At 42.9% G+C, this 23,566-nt stretch overlaps 1 protein-coding gene across 2 annotated transcripts in view; it reads right to left on the bottom strand.

The window, feature by feature from the left end:
- The window catches only part of ECE2 (endothelin converting enzyme 2), a 149,048-nt gene extending 128,957 nt beyond the window's left edge, over positions 1-20,091 (bottom strand). The window contains exons 1-2 of one of the 2 annotated variants that reach the window (XM_069726950.1): positions 20,008-20,091; positions 10,110-10,196 (exon numbers count right to left, since the gene is read on the bottom strand). In XM_069726950.1, the coding sequence (XP_069583051.1) occupies positions 10,110-10,196 (87 nt within the window). In that variant the 5' untranslated portion in view covers positions 20,008-20,091. Of the gene's footprint in view, positions 1-10,109; positions 10,197-12,815; positions 12,951-20,007 lie in introns of those variants that run through there. The other variant, XM_069726949.1, reaches the window with a different exon arrangement.
- Between the last annotated feature and the right edge of the window lie 3,475 nt (positions 20,092-23,566).

The raw sequence follows: 23,566 nt of genomic DNA, 5'->3' as shown, positions 1-23,566 counted from the left end.
TGCGGGCCCCAATTGTTCAATGAGTTCATACACTTGGGGAATCAGGTATGCATCAAAATGGGACACCTCATTGAGCTTGCGGTAATCGTTACAAAACTGCCACTCACCATGGGCCTCAGTACAAGGAAGATGGGACTTGACCAGCCACTTCTTGATTCCTCCAAGGTCCAGCATTCTCTTCACCTCTTTGGAGATTATCTCCCCGTGTGCTTCGGGGATTCTGTAGGGTTTGAGGTTTACATGCGGCTCTGTTAGCACGTCGTGTTCCACGACCTGTGTGCGCCCTGGTAACTCTGAGAACATCTCACAGTTCTGCTGCAGCAGTTCTCGACATTGTTGCTTCTGAGTTGGTGTTAGGATCTCAGGAATCACGACCTCTTCGACCTTGGCTTCGGGACAGGCCTCCAGGTATGGAGCTGCCAGCAGTCCACGGTCCCGCCATGGTTTGAGTAGGTTTACATGGTATACCTGGTGTGGCTTCCTGCTACAGCGCTGGTATACATTATAATTCACATCCCAGAGATTTTGCACAATCTCATAAAGGCCTTGCCACTTAAAGGGAACCTGTCACCCCGTTTTTTGAGATTGAGCTATAAATACTGTTAAATAGGGCCTGCGCTGTGTGTTCCTATAGTGTATGTAGTGTACCCCGATTCCCCATGTATGCTGAGAAATAACTTACCAAAGTCGCCGTTTTCGCCTGTCAATCAGGCTGGTCAGGTCGGGAGGGCGTGGTGACATCGCTGGTTCTTCCTCAGCTTTACGTTGGTGGCGTAGTGGTGAAGACACAGCGCGCGATCTGCGCTGTCATCCCTTTCGTCGGTGGGGGCGGCCATCTTCCTGGGGCCGCGCGTGCGCAGATCGAGTGCTCTGCTGCACGGGGCTTCAGGAAAATGGCCGCGGGATGCCGCGCGTGCGCATTAGAGATCGCGGCGGCCATTTTCCCAAAGCCGAGATGCAAACTCGGCTTTGGGAAAATGGCCGCCGCGATCTCTAATGCGCACGCGCGGCATCCCGCGGCCATTTTCCTGAAGCCCCGTGCAGCAGAGCACTCGATCTGCGCACGCGCGGCCCCAGGAAGATGGCCGCCCCCACCGACGAAAGGGATGACAGCGCAGATCGCGCGCTGTGTCTTCACCACTACGCCACCAACGTAAAGCTGAGGAAGAACCAGCGATGTCACCACGCCCTCCCGACCTGACCAGCCTGATTGACAGGCGAAAACGGCGACTTTGGTAAGTTATTTCTCAGCATACATGGGGAATCGGGGTACACTACATACACTATAGGAACACACAGCGCAGGCCCTATTTAACAGTATTTATAGCTCAATCTCAAAAAACGGGGTGACAGGTTCCCTTTAACCAAAAATTTGCTCTCCACCATAGGAATAAGTACAAGCACACGGTTCCCAGGCTGGAATTGCCATAGCCTTGCTGATCGGTTGTAAACCTTCACTTGGGCATCCTGTGCCTGGAGAAGATGTTCATTTATGATTGGCATTAGGTGTGCAATCTTTTCTTGCAGCTGGGTAACATGTTCAAAGACACTCCGGTGCGGTGTGACCTCGGCTTCCCAGATTTCCTTGGTGATGTCCAGCAGCCCTCGTGGAAGTCGGCCTTATAGAAGCTTGAATGGTGAGAAGCCTTTGGAGGCCTGTGGGACTTCTCTGATAGTCCCAGTCTCGACCGTCCTTCTCAATGACCCTCTTGAGCATGGCCTTCAAGGCACTCCACCAACCCATCGGTCTGTGGGTGATAAATGGAGGTTCGCAAGCTGGCAATCTGGAGGACTCTACACAGCTCCCACATCACTTTGCTCATAAACGGGGTCCCCTGTTCCGTCAAAATCTCCTTAGGCAAACTGGTCCTAGCAAAGATATGGACAAGCTCACGGGCGATACTCTTAGCTGAAGCGTTCCTCAATGGTACTGCTTATGGGTACTGGGTCGCGCAGTCCATGACCACTAAGATGTACAGATGGTCGCGTGCTGATTTAACGAGGGGACCTGCCAGGTCCATAGCAATCCTCTCAAAAGGGAGTTCTATCACAGGTAAGGAAACTCCCTGGCCAATAGAACCTCTGTAACACTCTCTCCTGAGTTTTCTCCACACCCAGATGTCCAGCCAAAACATGCGAGTGAGCCATGTCTAAATCCCTCTGCCAGTAGGATCCTGGAACTAACAACTGCTCCACTATCTCTCCTCCCCTCACTTTGGTCACCCAATACAACAACTCGACATGTACTGCAAAATGAGGGACCCTGGTGTCAGCCCACAGCTCTTGAGCAACCCCACTACATGCAGTCACATTCTCAAATGCCCCCTTTAATATAAGGTCCTGAAGTTGAGTAGGCCCAAAGTTCTCTTCGGGCACCTCGAAGTTAGGGAAGCTGGGCTCCTCTGTTACCATCTCGTCCTCCTCTCCAGCGAGGACGCATAGGGGAAACTCCTTCATCTCTCATGCTCTGTTACCTGCTCTAACACAGTCAAAAAGGCTTTGACATCATCCCCCGGGGGCATTTTCTGTATGGATCAACTTACCGTCTTCTGGACATGCACATCATCACCTGGAGACGGAGAGGAGACCGCCGCCCTTACACGAATTGCCTCTGCGAGGAGCTCCATTTTCCATGTTAGCACCTCCTGCTGCTGTCACTGCTGCAGCTGTTGTTGAAGCTGCTGTGCTAACAGCTTACACATCTCCTGTTGTTCCAAATTCTGTTGTTGACTGGCGAGCTGGTGTTGCTGCTGTACCTGAACGAGATGTTTCACAAGTTCCCCCATGCTGCCGGACATCTCGCTCTGAATGGCGGATATCACTCAGGACATGCAGTTGTCCTCAGTTTCTCTGCGTGTTCCTGGAATGCTGCCCACACTCAAAACACCATGTGTGAGGGGTTGACTCAACTAGCTGCTTCACTAAGTAGACACAGGAACCGTACTGGTAGTAGTTCACCTGCTAGTTTACTATGGACAGCATAAACTTAAGTAGGGTTCAGGAAAAATAAACAGAGCTTTTCTGGCATAACGGTAAAACAAAAGGTAATGTTTAACAGAGTCCTTGCCCCAGGGCCGGACTAAAATTCAGCCCTGGCATTTGAAGTTACACAGACCCACTTGTCACATGGTGACTGTATAATATCTTTGTACAGTTGTAGGCAGGGCCGGTTTTAGGCAAAGTGGGGCCATAGGCAAAGTTTAAAATGGGGCCCCAAATGCTAACATATTGCACATCACAAAAAAGCATTTTGGTTGTATTTACAAGCGCTGAGTTCAGGCCGCTAAATGAGTTTGATCTACAATACTGAAGTTGTTCAACGCTTGTTTCCCGGTCTCTTTCCACCAGCTGAGGAATAATGATGGGACAGAACGATCACTAATAGATCACTAACAGATCACCATACAGTATCATGTTATCAGCAGCACATCTACAGTTTACACCGGCGATGTGCTGCTGAGAACAATGATTTTTGTTCCAGCAAAAACAATCTGAATATCCAGCATTTTACTTGTTTTGTAAAATACACCCCATAGTCCTCCATTTATTATAATGTGCACCACAGTCCTCCATATAGTATAATACACTCCCTATAGTCCTCCATATATTAAAATACACTGCTCAGTTCTCCATATAGCATAATACACTCCTCATAGTGCTCCATATAGTATAATGCACTGCCATAGTCATCCATGTAGTACAATTCACTTCCCATAGTATAATGAACCTCATAGTTCTTCATATAGTATAACGTATTCCCCATAGTCCTCGATACAGTATAATGCAGCCCACATATAGTATAATGCAGCCACCACTCTACAGAATATAATGCAGCCACCCCAGAGTATAATGCATAGAGTATGATGAAATCACCCCTCAAAGAATATAAATATAATACAGCCCCATAGAATATAATGTAGCCCCGAATAGAATATAATACAGCCCACCTCCCCACAGAATATAATGCAGCCCCATCAGAGTATGATGCAATCATCCCTCATAAAATCTAATACAGCCCCCCATAGAATATAATACAGCCCACCTCCCCATAATATATAATGTAGCCCCCATAGAATATAATGCAGCCCCCCATAGTATATAACACAGCCTCCCCATAGAATATAATATACCCCCCATAGTATATAACACAGCCTCTCCCATAGAATAGAATATACCCCAACAATAGTATATAACACAGCCACATAGTATATAACACGGCCCCCCATAGAATATAATATACCCCCATAGTATATAGCAAAGCCCGCATAGTATATAGCACAATCCGCATAGTATATAGCACAACCCGCATAGCAGATAACACAGCCCACGTAGTAGTATACAGCACAGCCCACACAGTAGTATACAGCACAGCCCACGTAGCAGTATACAGCACAGCCCACGTAGCTGTATACAGCACAGCCCACGTAACAGTATACAGCACAGCCCACGTAGCAGTATACAGCACAGCCCACATAGCAGAATACAGCACAGCCCACGTTGCAGTATACAGCACAGCCCACGTAGCAGTATACAGCACGCCCACGTAGCAGTATACAGCACGCCCATATAGCAGTATACAGCACAGCCCACGTAGAAGTATACAGCACAGCCCACGTAACAGTATACAGCACAGCCCACGTAGTAGTATACAGCACAGCCCACATAGCAGAATACAGCACAGCCCACGTTGCAGTATACAGCACAGCCCATGTAGCAGTATACAGCACGCACACGTAGCAGTATACAGCACGCCCACATAGCAGTATACAGCACAGCCCACGTAGAAGTATACAGCACAGCCCACGTAGCAGTATACAGCACAGCCCACGTAGCAGTATACAGCATGCCCACGTAGCAGTATACAGCACGCCCACATAGCAGTATACAGCACAGCCCACATAGAAGTATACAGCACAGCCCACGTAGCAGTATACAGCAGTATAGGCAAATACATAATATACAGCACAGCCCACGTAGCAGTATACAGCACAGCCCACGTAGCAGTGTACAGCACAGCCCACGAAGCAGTATACAGCACAGCCCACGAAGCAGTATACAGCACAGCCCACGTAGCAGTATACAGCATGCCCACGTAGCAGTATACAGCATGCCCACGTAGCAGTATGCAGCACAGCCCACGTAGCAGTATACAGCATGCCCACGTAGCAGTATACAGCACAGCCCACTTAGCAGTATACAGCACAGCCCACTTAGCAGTATACAGCACAGCCCACATAGTAGTATACAGCACAGCTTGCATTTCTCTCCCCCGAGAATGGCCCCACAGTCCAGTTAAAAAAAAAACCCACACTCCTCACCTCTCCTCGTGCCCGCGTTGCTCCCTGCTCCTGTCTCGGTGGCTGCCGCTGCACTGCCTGGCACACAGTGAGTGCGCGTGCACCCGCAGTGTCAGTGGCAAAGCGGGGAATGATGGGAGAGAGGGCGTCAGCAGACGCTCTCTCCTCCATCATTGCATTCAACTGTACCGGCATCATAGACACCAGTATAGTTGAATGCGGCGGCGGCACTGGTGCGGCGGTGAGTCAGCATGCAGCGGCCCACTACTGGCACCGGCCCTTCTGGCATTTGCCAGAAGTGCCCAATGGCCAGTCCGGCCCTGCCTTGCCCTGCAGGCTTCACTGCAGGCAACACGTGCAGCGTCCTTAGCTCCTCTGGGAGCTACGTGTGAGTTCCACCTCTCCCAACACACCACCCCCACTGTCTCTCATGGCCAGGTATTTAATACCCCATGTGATGATCACATGACTTTGACATCTCACAGGTCCCATCAGGACTCTGCAGGGGGAGATACGGTGGACCTCCTCCCACCCACTCTATGAAGGTCCACTACAACCAGCCCATAACACAACTTTACCCTCTCAACACATAGCGTGCTGGAGGAAAACTATTCTGGTTTTACATCACTGACGCTAATATGCACAGTGACACACATCTCCCTTCATACATTGTGCCAGTGACCCTGTCACACCAGACATGGGGATATTGCAGTCTTTGCTATCAAAAAATCAAAAAAGTGTACTACTGAATTTAAAATGTCAGGATTTTCTTTTTTGAGAATCGTAGTTGTGGCTGAAGACTACACGCATTGTGCTCTAATTCCTGATATAAATATTGTGCTGATCATAAACCAAATACAATTCGCCAGTAGAGCAAATGGGAAGTATAAAAAGGAAAGGTTTTTCTTTGATTGGGTCTACACCACTGATGAAGAAAGTTGTCATCACAAGTTTCATTGAAGCAATAAGTCTACATATAAGATAGTCAGTCAATTATGGAAATTGAAGTGGTTTTTCTAAATTGAGTGACACAAAGTTCGAATGATTAAACCAACTTGCACTTTCAGTTTCGAATACGGTAATTAGAAGAATTTTAATTCCTTTAATATTGATTGATAACTTCTCGGTGAATGGAACAAACATCACATTCAACATACTATAATCCATTTTGGAAAGATGTTACTTGACAAGTGTAAAAATGTTCATACTGGGACTAAAAGCAGAGCCTTGCTGCTCAATGTCATCTTACGGTTTAAAATGTTACAAATAGATTGCTCTTGCAAATTGTGTTTACTTCATCCCAACCCATAGAGCACGTGACAATACTGTCAAGGTCCTACATGTGGTTCAATAAGTTTAATTTAATCACATCCCTCAATGCCTGTAGATCACGGAAGCCAAAAAGCATTAGACCGGATTCTCTGGCCTCTATTTTTTCTGTTTAACAATGCATTGATTTGCGTCTGACCATGTAATTGTGGATTACCTGTCTCTATAGACAGTCTTACTTCTCCAGGTTAATGCCTGGCATCTGTCGACACTGTGCTGTCAAACACGCCCCTAAGGATCCAGTTTGCATGGGAAGCCAGAGAAGGTTTACATGCAACTCTGGATGTGCATCATGCGTGAACTGGATATTCTGTTCCCTCAGATTTTTAAATGAAAAATAATACATAATGGCTATAATTGAGGCACATGTCTGCCACCTATCAAGAAGAGTAGTGGTCAGATGTGAGCACTACATTCCTTTGTTTACACCAGCAGAGAGCCATACATATTGATGTGGCTGTGCATAGTCCCATAGATAAGACTTGAGATGCAGAACTATATGGACACCATAAGATGCTAGAGCTTTATAAGCAACTAGATGGTCGCCCGATTCTAACGCATCGGGTATTCTAGAATATGCATGTCCTCGTAGTATATTGCCCAGCCATGTAGTATATTGCCCAGCCATGTAGTATATTGCCCTGTCACGTAGTATATTGCCCAGCCACGTAGTATATTGCCCAGCCACGTAGTATACAGCACAGAGCATATTGCCCAGCCACGTAGTATATTGCCCAGTTACGTAGTATATTGCCCAGTTACGTAGTATATTGCCCAGTGACGTAGTATAAAGCACAGAGCATATTGCCCAGCCACGTAGTATATTGCCCAGTTACGTAGTATACAGCACAGAGCCATGTAGTATATTGCACAGCGATGTAGTATACAGCACAGAGCCATGTAGTATATTGCCCAGCTACGTAGTATATTGCCCAGCCACGTACAGTGGGGCAAAAAAGTATTTAGTCAGTCAGCAATAGTGCAAGTTCCACCACTTAAAAATATGAGAGGCGTCTGTAATTTACATCATAGGTAGACCTCAACTATGGGAGACAAACTGAGGAAAAAAAATCCAGAAAAACACATTGTCTGTTTTTTTTATCATTTTTTTGCATATTATGGTGGAAAATAAGTATTTGGTCAGAAACAAACAATCAAGATTTCTGGCTCTCACAGACCTGTAACTTCTTCTTTAAGAGTCTCCTCTTTCCTCCACTCATTACCTGTAGTAATGGCACCTGTTTAAACTTGTTATCAGTATAAAAAGACACCTGTGCACACCCTCAAACAGTCTGACTCCAAACTCCACTATGGTGAAGACCAAAGAGCTGTCAAAGGACGCCAGAAACAAAATTGTAGCCCTGCACCAGGCTGGGAAGACTGAATCTGCAATAGCCAACCAGCTTGGAGTGAAGAAATCAACAGTGGGAGCAATAATTAGAAAATGGAAGACATACAAGACCACTGATAATCTCCCTCGATCTGGGGCTCCACGCAAAATCCCACCCCGTGGGGTCAGAATGATCACAAGAACGGTGAGCAAAAATCCCAGAACCACGCGGGGGGACCTAGTGAATGAACTGCAGAGAGCTGAGACCAATGTAACAAGGCCTACCATAAGTAACACACTACGCCACCATGGACTCAGATCCTGCAGTGCCAGACGTGTCCCACTGCTTAAGCCAGTACATGTCCGGGCCCGTCTGAAGTTTGCTAGAGAGCATTTGGATGATCCAGAGGAGTTTTGGGAGAATGTCCTATGGTCTGATGAAACCAAACTGGAACTGTTTGGTAGAAACACAACTTGTCGTGTTTGGAGGAAAAAGAATACTGAGTTGCATCCATCAAACACGATACCTACTGTAAACCATGGTGGTGGAAACATCATGCTTTGGGGCTGTTTCTCTGCAAAGGGGCCAGGACGACTGATCCGGGTACATGAAAGAATGAATGGGGCCATGTATCGTGAGATTTTGAGTGCATACCTCCTTCCATCAGCAAGGGCATTGAAGATGAAACGTGGCTGGGTCTTTCAACATGACAATGATCCAAAGCACACCGCCAGGGCAACGAAGGAGTGGCTTCGTAAGAAGCATTTCAAGGTCCTGGAGTGGCCTAGCCAGTCTCCAGATCTCAACCCTATAGAAAACCTTTGGAGGGAGTTGAAAGTCCGTGTTGCCAAGCGAAAAGCCAAAAACATCACTGCTCTAGAGGAGATCTGCATGGAGGAATGGGCCAACATACCAACAACAGTGTGTGGCAACCTTGTGAAGACTTACAGAAAACGTTTGACCTCTGTCATTGCCAACAAAGGATATATTACAAAGTATTGAGATGAAATTTTGTTTCTGACCAAATACTTATTTTCCACCATAATATGCAAATAAAATGATAAAAAAAAACAGACAATGTGATTTTCTGGATTTTTTTTTCTCAGTTTGTCTCCCATAGTTGAGGTCTACCTATGATGTAAATTACAGACGCCTCTCATCTTTTTAAGTGGTGGAACTTGCACTATTGCTGACTGACTAAATACTTTTTTGCCCCACTGTATGTCACAGGTTGAAAAATAAAAAATAAACATGTACTCACCTTCCGATCTGAGGGCCCCTTGTAGTTCTGTCGCCAGCTTCCGGTCCCAGGGTGTGATGACGTTGCGGTCACATGATCGTGACGTCATGGCAGGTCCTTCTCGCGTAGGCACGCAAGACCTGTGATGACGTCGCGGTCACATGACCGTGACGTTATGGAAGGTCCTTCTCATGCAGGACCTGTGATGACGTCGTGGTCACATGATCGTGACGTCATGAAAGGTCCTTGTCGCATACCATTTCTAGCACCGGAACGTCGCGAAGAGCGGGAAAGGCGCCGGAGGGTGAGTATATGATGATTTTTTATTTTTTAAATTATTTTTAACATTAGATCTTTTTACTATTGACGCTGCATAGGCAGCATCAATAGTAAAAACTTGGTCACACAGGGTTAATAGCGGCGGTAACGGAGTGAGTTACCCGCGGCATAATGCGGTCCATTACCGCTGGCATTAACCCTGTGTTAGCGGTGACTGCGGGGAGTATGGAGCGGGCGCCGGGCACCTGACTGCAGGGGAGCAGGGATGGACTAATCGGACTGTGGCCGTCGCTGATTGGTCGCGGCAGCCATGACAGGCAGCTGGCGAGACCAATCAGCGACTTGGATTCCATGACAGACAGAGGCCGCGACCAATGAATATCTGTGACAGAAAGACAAACAGACAGACAGAAAGACGGAAGTGACCCTTAGACAATTATATAGTAGATTTAGGGGACTTTTATCCTGCTCGTCACCCGGGCTCTGAGCCTTCACTCTAGTCAAATGATAATGGTATATCCTAGTGGAGCTACACTGTAAAATATAACTTGTTTTGTTCTTCCAGATGTATAATTGTATACATGAGGTAATATGTAAACAGGAAAATCAAGTGTTGTACAGGCTGTCTCTTACCTCTACAGTATCAGGGGATGGAGCTGTCTCCCCTGCAGGGTCGGGAGTATCTTCATCATGAAATGTGGCGCGTTTGTAGTCAGACATCTGGAAGAGGCAAACATTTTTTAGCTATTTGTAAACTATACCAACTTGTAAATGAATTGTGAATGCAAACAATACATTTAAAAACTAAAAAAAGAGACATTTTTGGATAGGCTGTGTTCACATCTGCGTAGACATTTTATTTAGCTCAAGTTGACATTATGGTCATGTTTTCAGGATTTTCTTAGTATAAGCCAGAGCTGTCAATCAATTAAGTGTGGGGCGGAGGGAGGAGGAAAACAAGTAGATGGGACGGTGCACTGAATGCTCAGCCACACAAAGGGAGAATTGAGCATCTGAGCTTGGTTTGAACAGTCATATTGTCCTGACAGATTCCTTTTAAGGAGAACTGGACAAAATAACACTTTACATAGAAAATAAAATGGATGTTTATGAAAATTGTACAGTCTAAATAAAATATATGCCACGACACATAATATACCAAACTGACATGGCCACTGGTTATTGTAATAGTTTTGGCCCAATCATTGTCAGTCATTCAACCATGCCACTTTTATCTATGTATTTTTTATACCTGTCATAGAAAAAGATTAAAAATAGCACAAAGCCAGAGAACATACGGTATATCACTTGTACTATTTTTCTAATGCACTTTTAATGTGGACTTCTGTTATAAAACCTTGAAGCTGTTCAAGGACAGAGAAAGTGAACAAATGGGAATGAATGTCATATTTCATCCATGGTGTCTAAGTAACAACATACAACTTCTACTGGGTTATGCTATCAACGATGACTAGACCGCTTGTCAAGTACCACCGTCCACTAGACATGTCATCATTGTTGGACAGTTTTTGTAAAAACAAGAATTTTTATTGCTTATTAAAATTTGCTGCCATTTTTGAGATATTAATCCTTTTGTTTACAGACCGTTGCCTAGGAGACCGACCACAACTGCTGTCTAGTTTGTAAGCACTGTACTGAAGCTGACCGGGATTAGGAGGTAACAGTGTTCTCCAGCCCTTCAAAACAATGCTTACAAAGCTCAATAAACAAGAGTTTGCACGGGCTGCGCATGTTCTGATGTCGATCAGCAGTGATCAGTCTCCAAGGCAATTAGCTATAAACAATAAAAAAGTGCTAATATCTAAAGAACAGCTGAAAATATTAATAAGTAGTAAATTGCAAGAATGCTTTTAATTACAATCACTATCTGACAATATCTATCTATGAAGATAGGAATAACACTTTAAGAGCAGGTGTTGAAAAACAGTTAGTGAAAACATTTATAAAGTGGTAAAACAATTGAGGAAACACATAAAACTGATATACTCACTGTATTCTCTGACAACCTAAATATCCAAGCATCTATAGGAGAGATAGCCAATGGTGGCCATGTCTGACTCAGAAATATTATACTAAACCAAAAAACAATTCGGACAATAAAAGTATATACAAATTGATATTATTTTAATTAGTTAATAATAATAATAATAATATTACATAAAATTGAAAGAATTACACAAAGGAAGCCATGAAAGAGTTGCATAGGATAAATGGTAAATGTGTAAAACATTAAATGACATTGCAAATTACTTCTGGCCACCAGGTAATACGGTATATTATGTGCATACACCAGCATTAGAATGAGTAACTATGAAAACTAGAAGGGTAATACTTACAAATATAAATAACCGGCCAAATGCTATATAATGTAAATAGTGAACCCCTTCTTAACAGATACTAAACAGTATACACAAGTAATCTAGCACTGAAGGCAATCAGGGTAATGGTAGCAAAACAATCAGAAGTATAACATAGTAGTCAGAATATCCATACAGACCCTGTGGTAGTGAAACACCCCGACGCATGTTTCACCTCGCTTAGTCAGGGGGTAATGAGAATCACTATTCTCAGCCAAAACATGGATGTAAAACTGTTAGCGCAGGAAAAAAGCTTGTTCTAATCAGAGCTACGGTTTTCAGTGATTCCTAGTGTACCACATTGGCTAACACAGATACTACATGCATCATCAACTACTGACAAGGATATCCATGAAGGTAATCATATCTAAATGTGAAACACTGAAATGCTATATTTTCCTTTTTACTTGTTAGTATTTTACAGGTGTGTGTTACTAAAGATTAGGACTATACGGTATATAAACGGACATATATTTGCACCTAAAATTAAGAGATTAATAAAATATTTACAAAACATAACTAAAGTGAGTCAGGATGGGAAAAAATAAAAGAATAGGTGGAATGTTAGAAACTTTACGAACTATTGTGTGAATGCTCACAATTCAGGTAGAAGAAATGGTACTGGGCCTGTGGCTACATGAGTGAAGACACTACTATCACAAGAAGACTTTACGTAGAGGAGGTGCGATACAGGTAACCGTCTTTAAAAAAAAAAGATCATTATCATGGAAGAATGGCATGACATAGATAATCTTAGCGATCTAAATGTGTAGGATATGTGTATTTTAATGTGAACATAAAAGGAAAGATATTATTACATACATTATGCATACATCCACGCCTACATCAGTTCGTGTTACACATCGGCTTGTATGCACCTCCTTTTGTACGTCAATGTATATGGGTGATCAGAAATAAATGAGTGTGCAGCCAATGTATATAGATCTCCCTTGGCACTCACGCTGTTGCTGAGATTCTGAAGCGCAACGTTCATCCTGGTGATGATGGAGTAGCATCTACATGAGCCAAGCCAAGAAATCCAGAGCCATGCGCAGGAGCCAAGGGATGCCGTTCCCGCTGCCCATCCCTGGATCACCCTACAGATCCTAGCTAGCCTTGGCAAACTGCAGGGAGATAAGGCCTGAGAGAGGGGGAGGGAGAGGCAGGGCGAAGGAGGGAGGGAGGGAAGCTGGGGCTGCTAACTGGGAACGCTCTGGTTACCATGACAAAACCCTATTGTATCCTTCAACAGGAAGGACAGGAGAGCATCAGATGTTACAGGGAGGGCGGACGAAGGAAAACAGAGGATGGATAATTTGTAAAGAAGAAAAGAGTGCCGCGAGATTGAAAGGATGGAGAATGGTAGATGTCAGGGAACGCAAAAGATACAAAAAACTACAGATAAAAAGGTGCATATTGTAAGAAAATACATAACTAAGCATTATCATTAGGATTAATTATGCCAGAGTAATGGAATCAGCTAGAGTAATACAATCCTGAGCTGGAGCTGGCATACAGCTATAACGAAATTATCAGTACATATATCGATAGTTCTCGTGAACTACTTCCTAATACAATTGCAGAACATCATGCATCCTGACAAATCAACATGTCTTACTTTTCTTGTAATATTACAGTACTATATATTAGCATAGCTGTTACCGGATAGGAAATGACTGAAAATATTTCTTCATGGAACAAGCAAGTGAGAAGCAAAACATTGAAGTGTTATATACGTATTATATATCCAGATTGTGGATATCCTGGAGCAATGCTAATGTTGGGGTTCTATATACCAGGAGCACCCATCCCCATGCTCAGCTCTTATCACTGGGAACAAATAAATGCATCAGTAATCATTACAATGTTGGGGGTTCTATATACCAGGAGCACCCATCCCCATGCTCAGCTCTTATCACTGGGAACAAATAAATGCATCAGTAATCATTACAATGTTGGGGGTTCTATATACCAGGAGCACCCATCCCCATGCTCAGCTCTTATCACTGGGAACAAATAAATGCATCAGTAATCATTACAATGTTGGGGGTTCTATATACCAGGAGCACCCATCCCCATGGTGAGCTCTTATCACTGGGAACAAATAAATGCATCAGTAATCATTACAATGTTGGGGGTTCTATATACCAGGAGCACCCATCCCCATGGTGAGCTCTTATCACTGGGAACAAATAAATGCATCAGTAATCATTACAATGTTGGGGGTTCTATATACCAGGAGCACCCATCCCCATGCTCAGCTCTTATCACTGGGAACAAATAAATGCATCAGTAATCATTACAATGTTGGGGGTTCTATATACCAGGAGCACCCATCCCCATGCTCAGCTCTTATCACTGGGAACAAATAAATGCATCAGTAATCATTACAATGTTGGGGGTTCTATATACCAGGAGCACCCATCCCCATGCTCAGCTCTTATCACTGGGAACAAATAAATGCATCAGTAATCATTACAATGTTGGGGGTTCTATATACCAGGAGCACCCATCCCCATGCTCAGCTCTTATCACTGGGAACAAATAAATGCATCAGTAATCATTACAATGTTGGGAGTTCTATATACCAGGAGCACCCATCCCCATGGTGAGCTCTTATCACTGGGAACAAATAAATGCATCAGTAATCATTACATTGTTTGCAAAGACATCAACAGATGCCAGTCATCCCTCAAAGCAGAATGCTATGTATGTTATGGTAGACATTGATTTTATAAAAATGACAGAGTTACATATTGCTGGAATCATGGTTTGAATAAATGATTAGATGCTCCCTTTGTCTGTAAATTGTGAATCAAGTGTATTAACAATGTTCAAGCTGTGTGGGTCAGCCATTACTTCACATGGGCCCACTGGGGATTCATTTTTTTCCCTATGGGCCAGTGCGAACCTGTAGGCATATATACAGGTGCTTCTCTCAAATTAGAATATCATCAAAAAGTAAATTTATTTCAGTTCTTCAATACAAAAAGTGAAACTCATATATTATATAGAGTCATTACAAACAGAGTGATCTATCTCAAGTGTTTATTTCTGTTAATGTTGATGATAAAGGCTTAAAGCCAATGAAAACTCAAAAGTCACTATCTCAGTAAATTAAAAAATTTAACAAAAAACACCTCTAAACACTTCTTAAGTGTTTACAAAGGCCCATTAGTCTGTTTCAGTAGGCTCCATAATCACGGGGAAGACTGCTGACTTGACAGATGTCCAGAAGGCAGTCACTGACACACTCCACAAGAAGGGTAAGCCACGAAAGGTCATTGCTAAAGAAGCTGGCTGTTCACAGAGTGCTGTATCCAAGCATATTAATGGAAAGTTGAGTGGAAGGAAAAAGTGTTGCAGCAAAAAGGTGCAAAAGCAACAAAGATAACCACAGCCTTGAAAGGATTTTTAAGAAAAGGCCATTCAAAATTTTTGGGGAGATTCACAAGCAGTGGACTGCTGCTGGAGTCATTGCTTCAAGAGCCACCACACATAGACATATCCAGGACATGGGCTACAAGTGTCGCATTCCTTGTGTCAAGCCACTCATGACCAATAGACAATGCCAGAAGCTTCTTAACTGGGCCAAGGAGAAAAAGAACTGGACTGTTGCTCAGTGGTCCAAGGTGCTGTTTTCAGATGAAAGTACATTTTGCATTTCATTTGGAAAATCAAGGTCCCAGAGTCTGGAGGAAGAGTGGAGAGGCCACAATCCAAACTGCTTGAGGTCTAGTGTGAAGTTTCCACAATCAGTGATGGTTTGGGGAGCCATGTCATCTGCTGGTGTAGGTCCACTGTGTTTTATCAAGACCAAAGTCAGCACAGCCGTCTACCAGGAAATTTTAGAGCACTTCATGCTTCCCTCTGCTGACAAGCTTTTTGGAGATGCGAAAGGAGCCCCGACCAAATATTGAGTGCATTTCAGTAGGCCAACATTTCATATTTTAAAATCATTTTTCAAGCTGGTGTTATAAAGTATTCACTTTAACACCTCAGCAGTGCCACAGGCTGGTCGCCTCCATGCCATACCACATTGATACCAAAAGAGCCTCCACCAAGTATTGAGTGCATTTACTATACATACATTTCAGTAAGCCAACATTTTGGATTTTAAAATCATTTTTTCAAGCTGGAGTTATAAAGTATTCTAATTTACTGAGATAATGACTTTTGGATTTTCATTGGCTGTAAGCCAATAAATACTTGAAATACATCACTCTAGTGGTAATGACTCTATGTAATACATGTGTTTCACTTTTTGCATTGAAAAACTGAAATAAATTAACTTTTTGGTGATATTCTAATTTTGTGAGAAACACCTGTATGTATTAAAAAAAGAAAATATACAGATCTTGGTGCAATTAACTGGGACGATATCCTGAGACATAAAAATACACAAGGAAAATGGGAGACGTTTATTAGCATCCTGGATAGGACCTGTGCACAGTATATACCATATGGGAATAAACATACTAGAAATAGGAAGAAACCAATATGGCTAAATAGAGCTGTAAGGGGCGCAATAAGTGACAAAAAGAAAGCATTTAGAGAATTAAAGGAAGTAGGTAGTGATGAGGCATTAAATAAATACAGAAAATTAAATAAATTCTGTAAAAAGCAAATCAAGGCAGCAAAGATTGAGACAGAGAGACTCATTGCCAGAGAGAGTAAAAATAATCCCAAAATATTCTTTAATTACATAAATAGTAAGAAACTAAAAAATGATATTGTTGGCCCCCTTAAAAATAGTCTGGGTGAAATGGTGGATGAGGATGAGGAAAAAGCCAATATGCTAAATGACTATTTTCATCAGTATTTACACAAGAAAATCCCATGGCAGACAAAATGACTAGTGATAAAAATTCCCCATTAAATGTCACCTGCTTAACCCAGCAGGAAGTACGTCGGCGTTTAAAAATCACTAAAATTGACAAATCTCCGGGCCCGGATGGGATCCACCCCCGAGTACTGCAGGAATTAAGTACAGTCATTGATAGACCATTATTTTTAATCTTTAAAGACTCCATAATAACAGGGTCTGTACCACAGGACTGGCGTATAGCAAATGTGGTGCCAATATTCAAAAAGGGGACAAAAACTGAACTCGGAAATTATAGGCCAGTAAGCTTAACCTCTACTGTGGGTAAAATCCTGGAGGGCATTCTAAGGGATGCTATACTGGAGTATCTGAAGAGGAATAACCTCATGACCCAGTATCAGCACGGGTTTACTAGGGACCGTTCATGTCAGACTAATTTGATCAGTTTCTATGAAGAGGTAAGTTCTGGATTGGACCAAGGGAACCCAGTAGATGTAGTGTATATGGACTTTTCAAAAGCTTTTGATACGGTGCCACACAAAAGGTTGATACATCAAATGAGAATAATTGGGATAGGGGAAAATATGTGTAAGTGGGTTGAGAGCTGGCTCAGGGATAGGAAACAAAGGGTGTTTATTAATGGAGCACACTCGGACTGGGTAGCGGTTAGCAGTGGGGTACCACAGGGGTCAGTATTGGGCCTTCTTCTTTTTAACATATTTATTAATGACCTTGTAGGGGGCATTCAGAGTAGAATTTCAATATTTGCAGATGACACTAAACTCTGCAGGGTAATCAATACAGAGGAGGACAATTTTATATTACAGGATGATTTATGTAAACTAGAAGCTTGAGCTGACAAATGGCAAATGAGCTTTAATGGGGATTAATGTAAGGTCATGCACTTGGATAGAAGTAATAAGATGTATAATTATGTGCTTAATTCTAAAACTCTGGGCAAAACCGTCAATGAAAAAGACCTGGGTTTATGGGTGGATGACAAACTCATATTCAGTGGCCAGTGTCAGGCAGCTGCTACAAAGGCAAATAAAACAATGGGATGCATTAAAAGAGGCATAGATGCTCATGAGGAGAACATAATTTTGCCTGTATACAAGTCACTAGTTCGACCACACTTAGAATACTGTGCACAGTTCTGGTCTCCGGTGTATAAGAAAGATATAGCTGAACTAGAGCGGGTGCAGAGAAGAGCGACCAAGGTTATTAGAGGACTGGGGGGTCTGCAATACCAAGATAGGTTATTACACTTGGGGCTATTTAGTTTGGAAAAACGAAGACTAAGGGGTGATCTTATGTTAATGTATAAATATATGAGGGGACAGTACAAAGACCTTTTTGATGATCTTTTTAATCATAGACCTGAGACAGGGACAAGGGGGCATCCTCTACGTCTGGAGGAAAGAAGGTTTAGGAATAATACATGACGTGGATTCTTTACTGTTAGAGCAGCGAGACTATGGAACTCTCTGCCGTATGATGTTGTAATGAGTGATTCATTACTTAAATTTAAGAGGGGACTGGATACATTTCTGGAAAAGCATAATGTTGCAGGGTATATATACTAAATTCCTTGTTAGGGTGTTGATCCAGGGAACTAGTCTGATTGCCATATGTGGAGTCAGGAAGGATTTTTTTTCCCCAATGTGGAGCTTACTCTTTGCCACTTGGTTCTTTTTGCCTTCCTCTGGATCAACATGTTAGGGCATGTTAGGTTAGGCTTTGGGTTGAACTAGATGGACTTAAAGTCTTCCTTTAACCTTAAAAACTATATTACTATGTAAAACAAGTCAGTGACTTATTTTCACTACTGTTTTATTTTGAGTGCCATGCTCTTTAATGGAGCATTTCAATATAATTTCACTTTGTACTATTTAGCACCCTGTGTATGTGGATATGTTTCTGTAAATAGATCAGTTTGGATTAGGAAGTGATTTGACACTGACTGAGGCTTATACCGGTAAACCTCAGAATGCACCAAGTATGAAGACCTAGTGGTGTTTGTAACTTATACCGGTTACCTATTTCATAGGCCCCTTGGCCCTATGGGCACTAGAATTATACAACTATAATAATAATACAGCAAATATCCATTCTCCAATTACCATATCTGTTCCATGGCTTCTGATCCTTTTGAATTAGCATACTTTCAAAATCATATTTATTGCATTTTCATAGATAAGTTGTGCAATGCTAATATATATGGTTGCACAAACAATCAATGCTAAAAGAGTTAAACCTTTTACTTAATACTAGAACCACTTTTTTCACCAATTCCCATAGGAGTCATTGGAAATGTTGAGATACTTATATACAGTGGCAATTTACTTTGACTTATATTAAAATTGTTGCACGCTACTGCGGCTTGGGTTTTGGTTTTGCTGCAGCAGTGAATCCAGGTTATAAAGGAAACTTTGCTTCACTACTTGCCACATTTATAATTAGGTATTTGTGTTAAAGGGATGATCCGGTGAATACAAGTTATCCGCTGGACAGGTGACAGCTTGCTGATCTGTGGGGTCTTGTGGATAGGTGATAATTTGTTGATCTGTGGGGTCCTGTGGCTAGGTGATAGCTTGATAATCTGTGGAGCCCTGTAAATAGGTGATAATTTGTTGATCTGTGGGGTCCTGTGGATAGGTGATAATTTGTTGATCGGTGGGGTCCTGTGAATAGGTGATCATTTGTTGATCTGTGGGGTCCTGTGGATAGGTGATAGCTTGTTGATCAGTGGGTCCTGTGGATAGGTGATAATTTGTTGATTTGTGGGCTTCTGTGGATAGGTGATAGCTTGATAATCTGTGGGGTCTTGTGGATAGGTGATAATTTGTTGATTTGTGGGGTTCTTTGGATAGGTGATAGCTTGATGATCTGTGGTGTCCTGTGGCTAGGTGACAACTTGTTGATCTGTGGGGTCTGGTGGGTAGGTAGATTTGTCAGAGCAGCACTTATATCCCCATTACAATGGTTCAGTAGTGCATATACTCGACCTCTGCACCATTCATTCGCTATGGGGCTGCTGCTCGTTGCATTTTACGGCAGCCCCATAGAGAATGAGAAAAGTGGTGTTTGGGCATCGTACCTGCCACTCCATTTTGTAATGGGGATAAAAGTGCACAGAGATGTAATTTCCCCATTGTGCTGACTGGTGCGAGTCCCAGCAGTCGGACCCACACTGATCGGTACATTATCACCTATCATGGAACAACCCCTTTAAGCATAACAGCATAAAAGCATCAAGATCTTTAAAAACGAGCATAAAAGTTACAACAGCAGTACACTTTGAATGTATATCAGTGTTGACACCTACAAGTATTCTGAAGTCAAAACCGCTCTGTTCTCAGTTGTTCTGGCTTTTCATGTCACTCTGATGTGAATACGTTTGTTCCTTATTCTGTAGTAGAGAAAATAATGTCATCAATTTTGTATTTCAACAACAAACGTAAGAAATCAACAAGAACTTAGATTGTGTCATTCAGCCATCACTCAGTTCTCCCTTCTACACATCCCCTTGTCACTTACCTTGTCGGCCCCGGACCTTTGTGCCATACGCACATCCGAATGTTCTGCAGCGTGCTTGTACGGTGCTATAGACTGGAATCAGTCTGATGTACGGCTGCATTTCAGCACTTTCTCGCACAGCAGGAAGGGTGTGAACTTTTCCTTCCACCGTAATTAATGCTTCTTAAAACAAAATACTGAACAATAGTCCCTGGAGTGAAATTAGTTTACGAAATGATAACGGCAGCAACTCTGGGCGGTGGCACATGGGTGTTCTTGTTGGCTGGAGTTTTTTTGTATTAAATGCAGAGGAATTACACTGGCATAAGAAACAAATAGCTACTTTAACAATATTAACTCTTTATAGCATCTCCGTAATTCTACGTGTTTACTGTTAATCATAGCACTATAATTGCTGTCTGAAGCTGTATCACTCTTCGAGGTCCCCTCCATACTATGTTAGGCTAATGAGCAGACCAACATGAAAAAACCGAGTGCAAAATAAGTCTCATAAAAAATAGCATTTTATTTCAATATTTTTAAAAGAATAATATGACTGAACAAACATAAATAAGACGCAAACAGAGCACTCCTGAAAAAGGTTGTGCCAGCATTCATGTAAAAAAACTTAGCAGATAATTATTTCATAAGTATATTTACAGCAGGGATTATCAACATTATGGCCTCTAACCAAATACCCCTAGTCAAAGAAAAAGGGAAGCCATGACTATTACTAAATAGCGATGAGCGAATATACTCGTTACTCGAGATTTCCCGAGCACGCTCGGGTGTCCTCCGAGTATTTTTTAGTGCTCGGAAATTTAGTTTTCCTCACCTCAGCTGAATGATTTATATCTGTTAGCCAGCTTGATTACATGTGGGGATTCCCTAGCAACCAGGCAACCCCCACATGTACTTATGCTGGCTAACAGATGTAAATCATTCAGCTGCGGCAAGAAAAACTAAATTTCCGAGCACTAAAAAATACTCGGAGGACACCCAAGCGTGCTCTGGAAATCTCGAGTAACGAGTATATTCGCTCATTACTATTGCTAAACAATTTTTAGCTAAAAGATAGTTCAAAGTTTAATACTTACATCAAATATGGTATGTACATATATCAGGGTAGAGTGTACATGAGCAAGCCCACCAGACCCAATGCACGTTTCACCCATGACTTCGTCAAGGGTTAAAGGGCTGGTGGGCCAGCGCATGTACACTCTACCCTGGTACATTTACTTACTATTTTTGAGTCTTCTGGAAGTACTTACTTATGGAGCTGGCTGTTTACTGGTAGTGGCAGGGGCTTGGTACTGCACATCTGCCTCCTATTCACATCAATAGGAGACCGATGTTTAGTACCTTACGGCAGCAAGTACAAGTACTCCTGAAAAGCCCTTCTTGACCTTGACAATGCTCCAGTGCCCGTACCAAACCTCGCAGATGACATACTTGAAGACTTTAAGTTTATTAAGGCCCTGTACCTTCCAGCCAACGCCATCCATATCCTGCAGCCCATGGACCAGTATGCGATTTCAGATTTGAAAAAGCTCTACACCAAGCACCTGTTCCGACGGTGATTGAGGTTACGGAGAGCACAAACCTCATCCTTCGAGAGTTCTGGAAGGATCACTACAATATTGAGACATGCCTCAGAATTATCAACATTGCCTGACAGAGTGTTACAAGGAGGACTTTAAAATCTGTATGAAAGAAGCTGTGGCTTGAAGTTGTGTCCGAAAGGGACTTTAAACGTTTCAAGTCTGAAGTGTTAGTGTTGGACGAGATTGTGTCCCATAGAAAGTCCATGGAAGGAAATTAAGAAGCCTTTAACAAACTTTTCGAGAAGCACAATGAGGAACTAGCAACGGAGGATTTAAAGGAGCTACAGCAGCAGCTTACAGAGGTTTTGCAGGAAATTAACGAAGGGGAGCCAGAGGCAGATGAGGTATGTTGTGAATTCTGTGGCAGAGCTCCCTCCTGTGGTCACAAGTGGTACTGCGGCTTCTGAGTTTCCTTCCTCAGGTGATGTGGTGAAGTCGTTAGGTGCTGCTCTATTTAACTCCACCTAGTGCTTTGCTCCTGGCCTCCAGTCAATGTTCTAGTATTGGACTTGCTTCCTCCTGGATCGTTCCTGTGGCCTGTCTGCTCTGCATAAGCTAAGTTTTGCTTGTGTTATTTTTGTTTGCTATTTTTTCTGTCCAGCTTATTTAATTGGTTTTTCTGCTTGCTGGAAGCTCTGGGACGCAGAGGGAGCACCTCCGTACCGTTAGTCGGTGCGGAGGGTCTTTTTTGCCCCCTCTGCGTGGTTGTTTGTAGGGTTTTGTGTTGACCGCAAAGTTATCTTTCCCATCTTCGGTCTGTTCAGTAAGTTGGGCCTCACTTTGCTAAATCTATTTCATCTCTGCGTTTGTATTTTCATCTCTACTCACAGTCATTATATGTGGGGGGCTGCCTTTTCCTTTGGGGTATTTCTCTGAGGCAAGGTAGGCTTATTTTTCTATCTTAGGCCTAGCTAGTTTCTCAGGCTGTGCCGACTTGCATAGGGAGCGTTAGGCGCAATCCACGGCTGCCTCTAGTGTGGTTGGATAGGATTAGGGATTGCGGTCAGCAGAGTTCCCACGTCTCAGAGCTCGTCCTATGTCTTTTGGTTATTGTCAGGTCACTTTGTGTGCTCTGAACTTCAAGGTCCATTGTGGTTCTGAATTACCTAATCATAACAACACTGGAGACCCAAAGTACTAATGCTTCTCAATAGAGGGAAAAAAGAAGTTCTGAGACCATTTTTTTTTCTTTGCACTGTGTTTTGCCTTTTTTTTCCCCTAGACATTTGGGTGGTTCAGGACACAGGTGTAGTGATGGACATTAAAGGTCTGTCTTCATGTGTGGATCATCTTACTGCAAGAGTACAAAATATTCAAGACTTTGTGGTTCAGAATTCTATGTTAGAACCAAGAATTCCTATTCCTGATTTGTTTTCTGGAGATAGAACTAAATTTCTGAGTTTCAAAAATAATTGTAAACTGTTTCTGGCTTTGAAACCTCGCTCCTCTGGTGACCCAGTTTAACAAGTTAGGATCATTATTTCTTTATTACGTGGCGACCCTCAAGACTGGGCATTTTCCCTTGCGCCAGGAGATCCTGCATTATGTAATATTGATGCGTTTTTCCTGGCGCTCGGATTGCTGTACGATGAACCTAATTCGGTGGATCAGGCAGAGAAAAATTTGCTGGCTCTGTGTCAGGATCAGGATGAGATAGAGATTTATTGTCAGAAGTTTTGAAAGTGGTCCATGCTCACTCAATGGAATGAAGGTGCGCTGGCAGCTATTTTCAGAAAGGGTCTCTCTGAAGCCCTTAAGGATGTC

This window comes from Ranitomeya imitator, chromosome 5 (assembly GCF_032444005.1).
Source record: "Ranitomeya imitator isolate aRanImi1 chromosome 5, aRanImi1.pri, whole genome shotgun sequence".
Classification (NCBI taxonomy): domain Eukaryota; kingdom Metazoa; phylum Chordata; class Amphibia; order Anura; family Dendrobatidae; genus Ranitomeya; species Ranitomeya imitator.
Note: the sequence above shows the minus strand (reverse complement) of the source record. Positions and strands in the feature narration are given on the sequence as shown.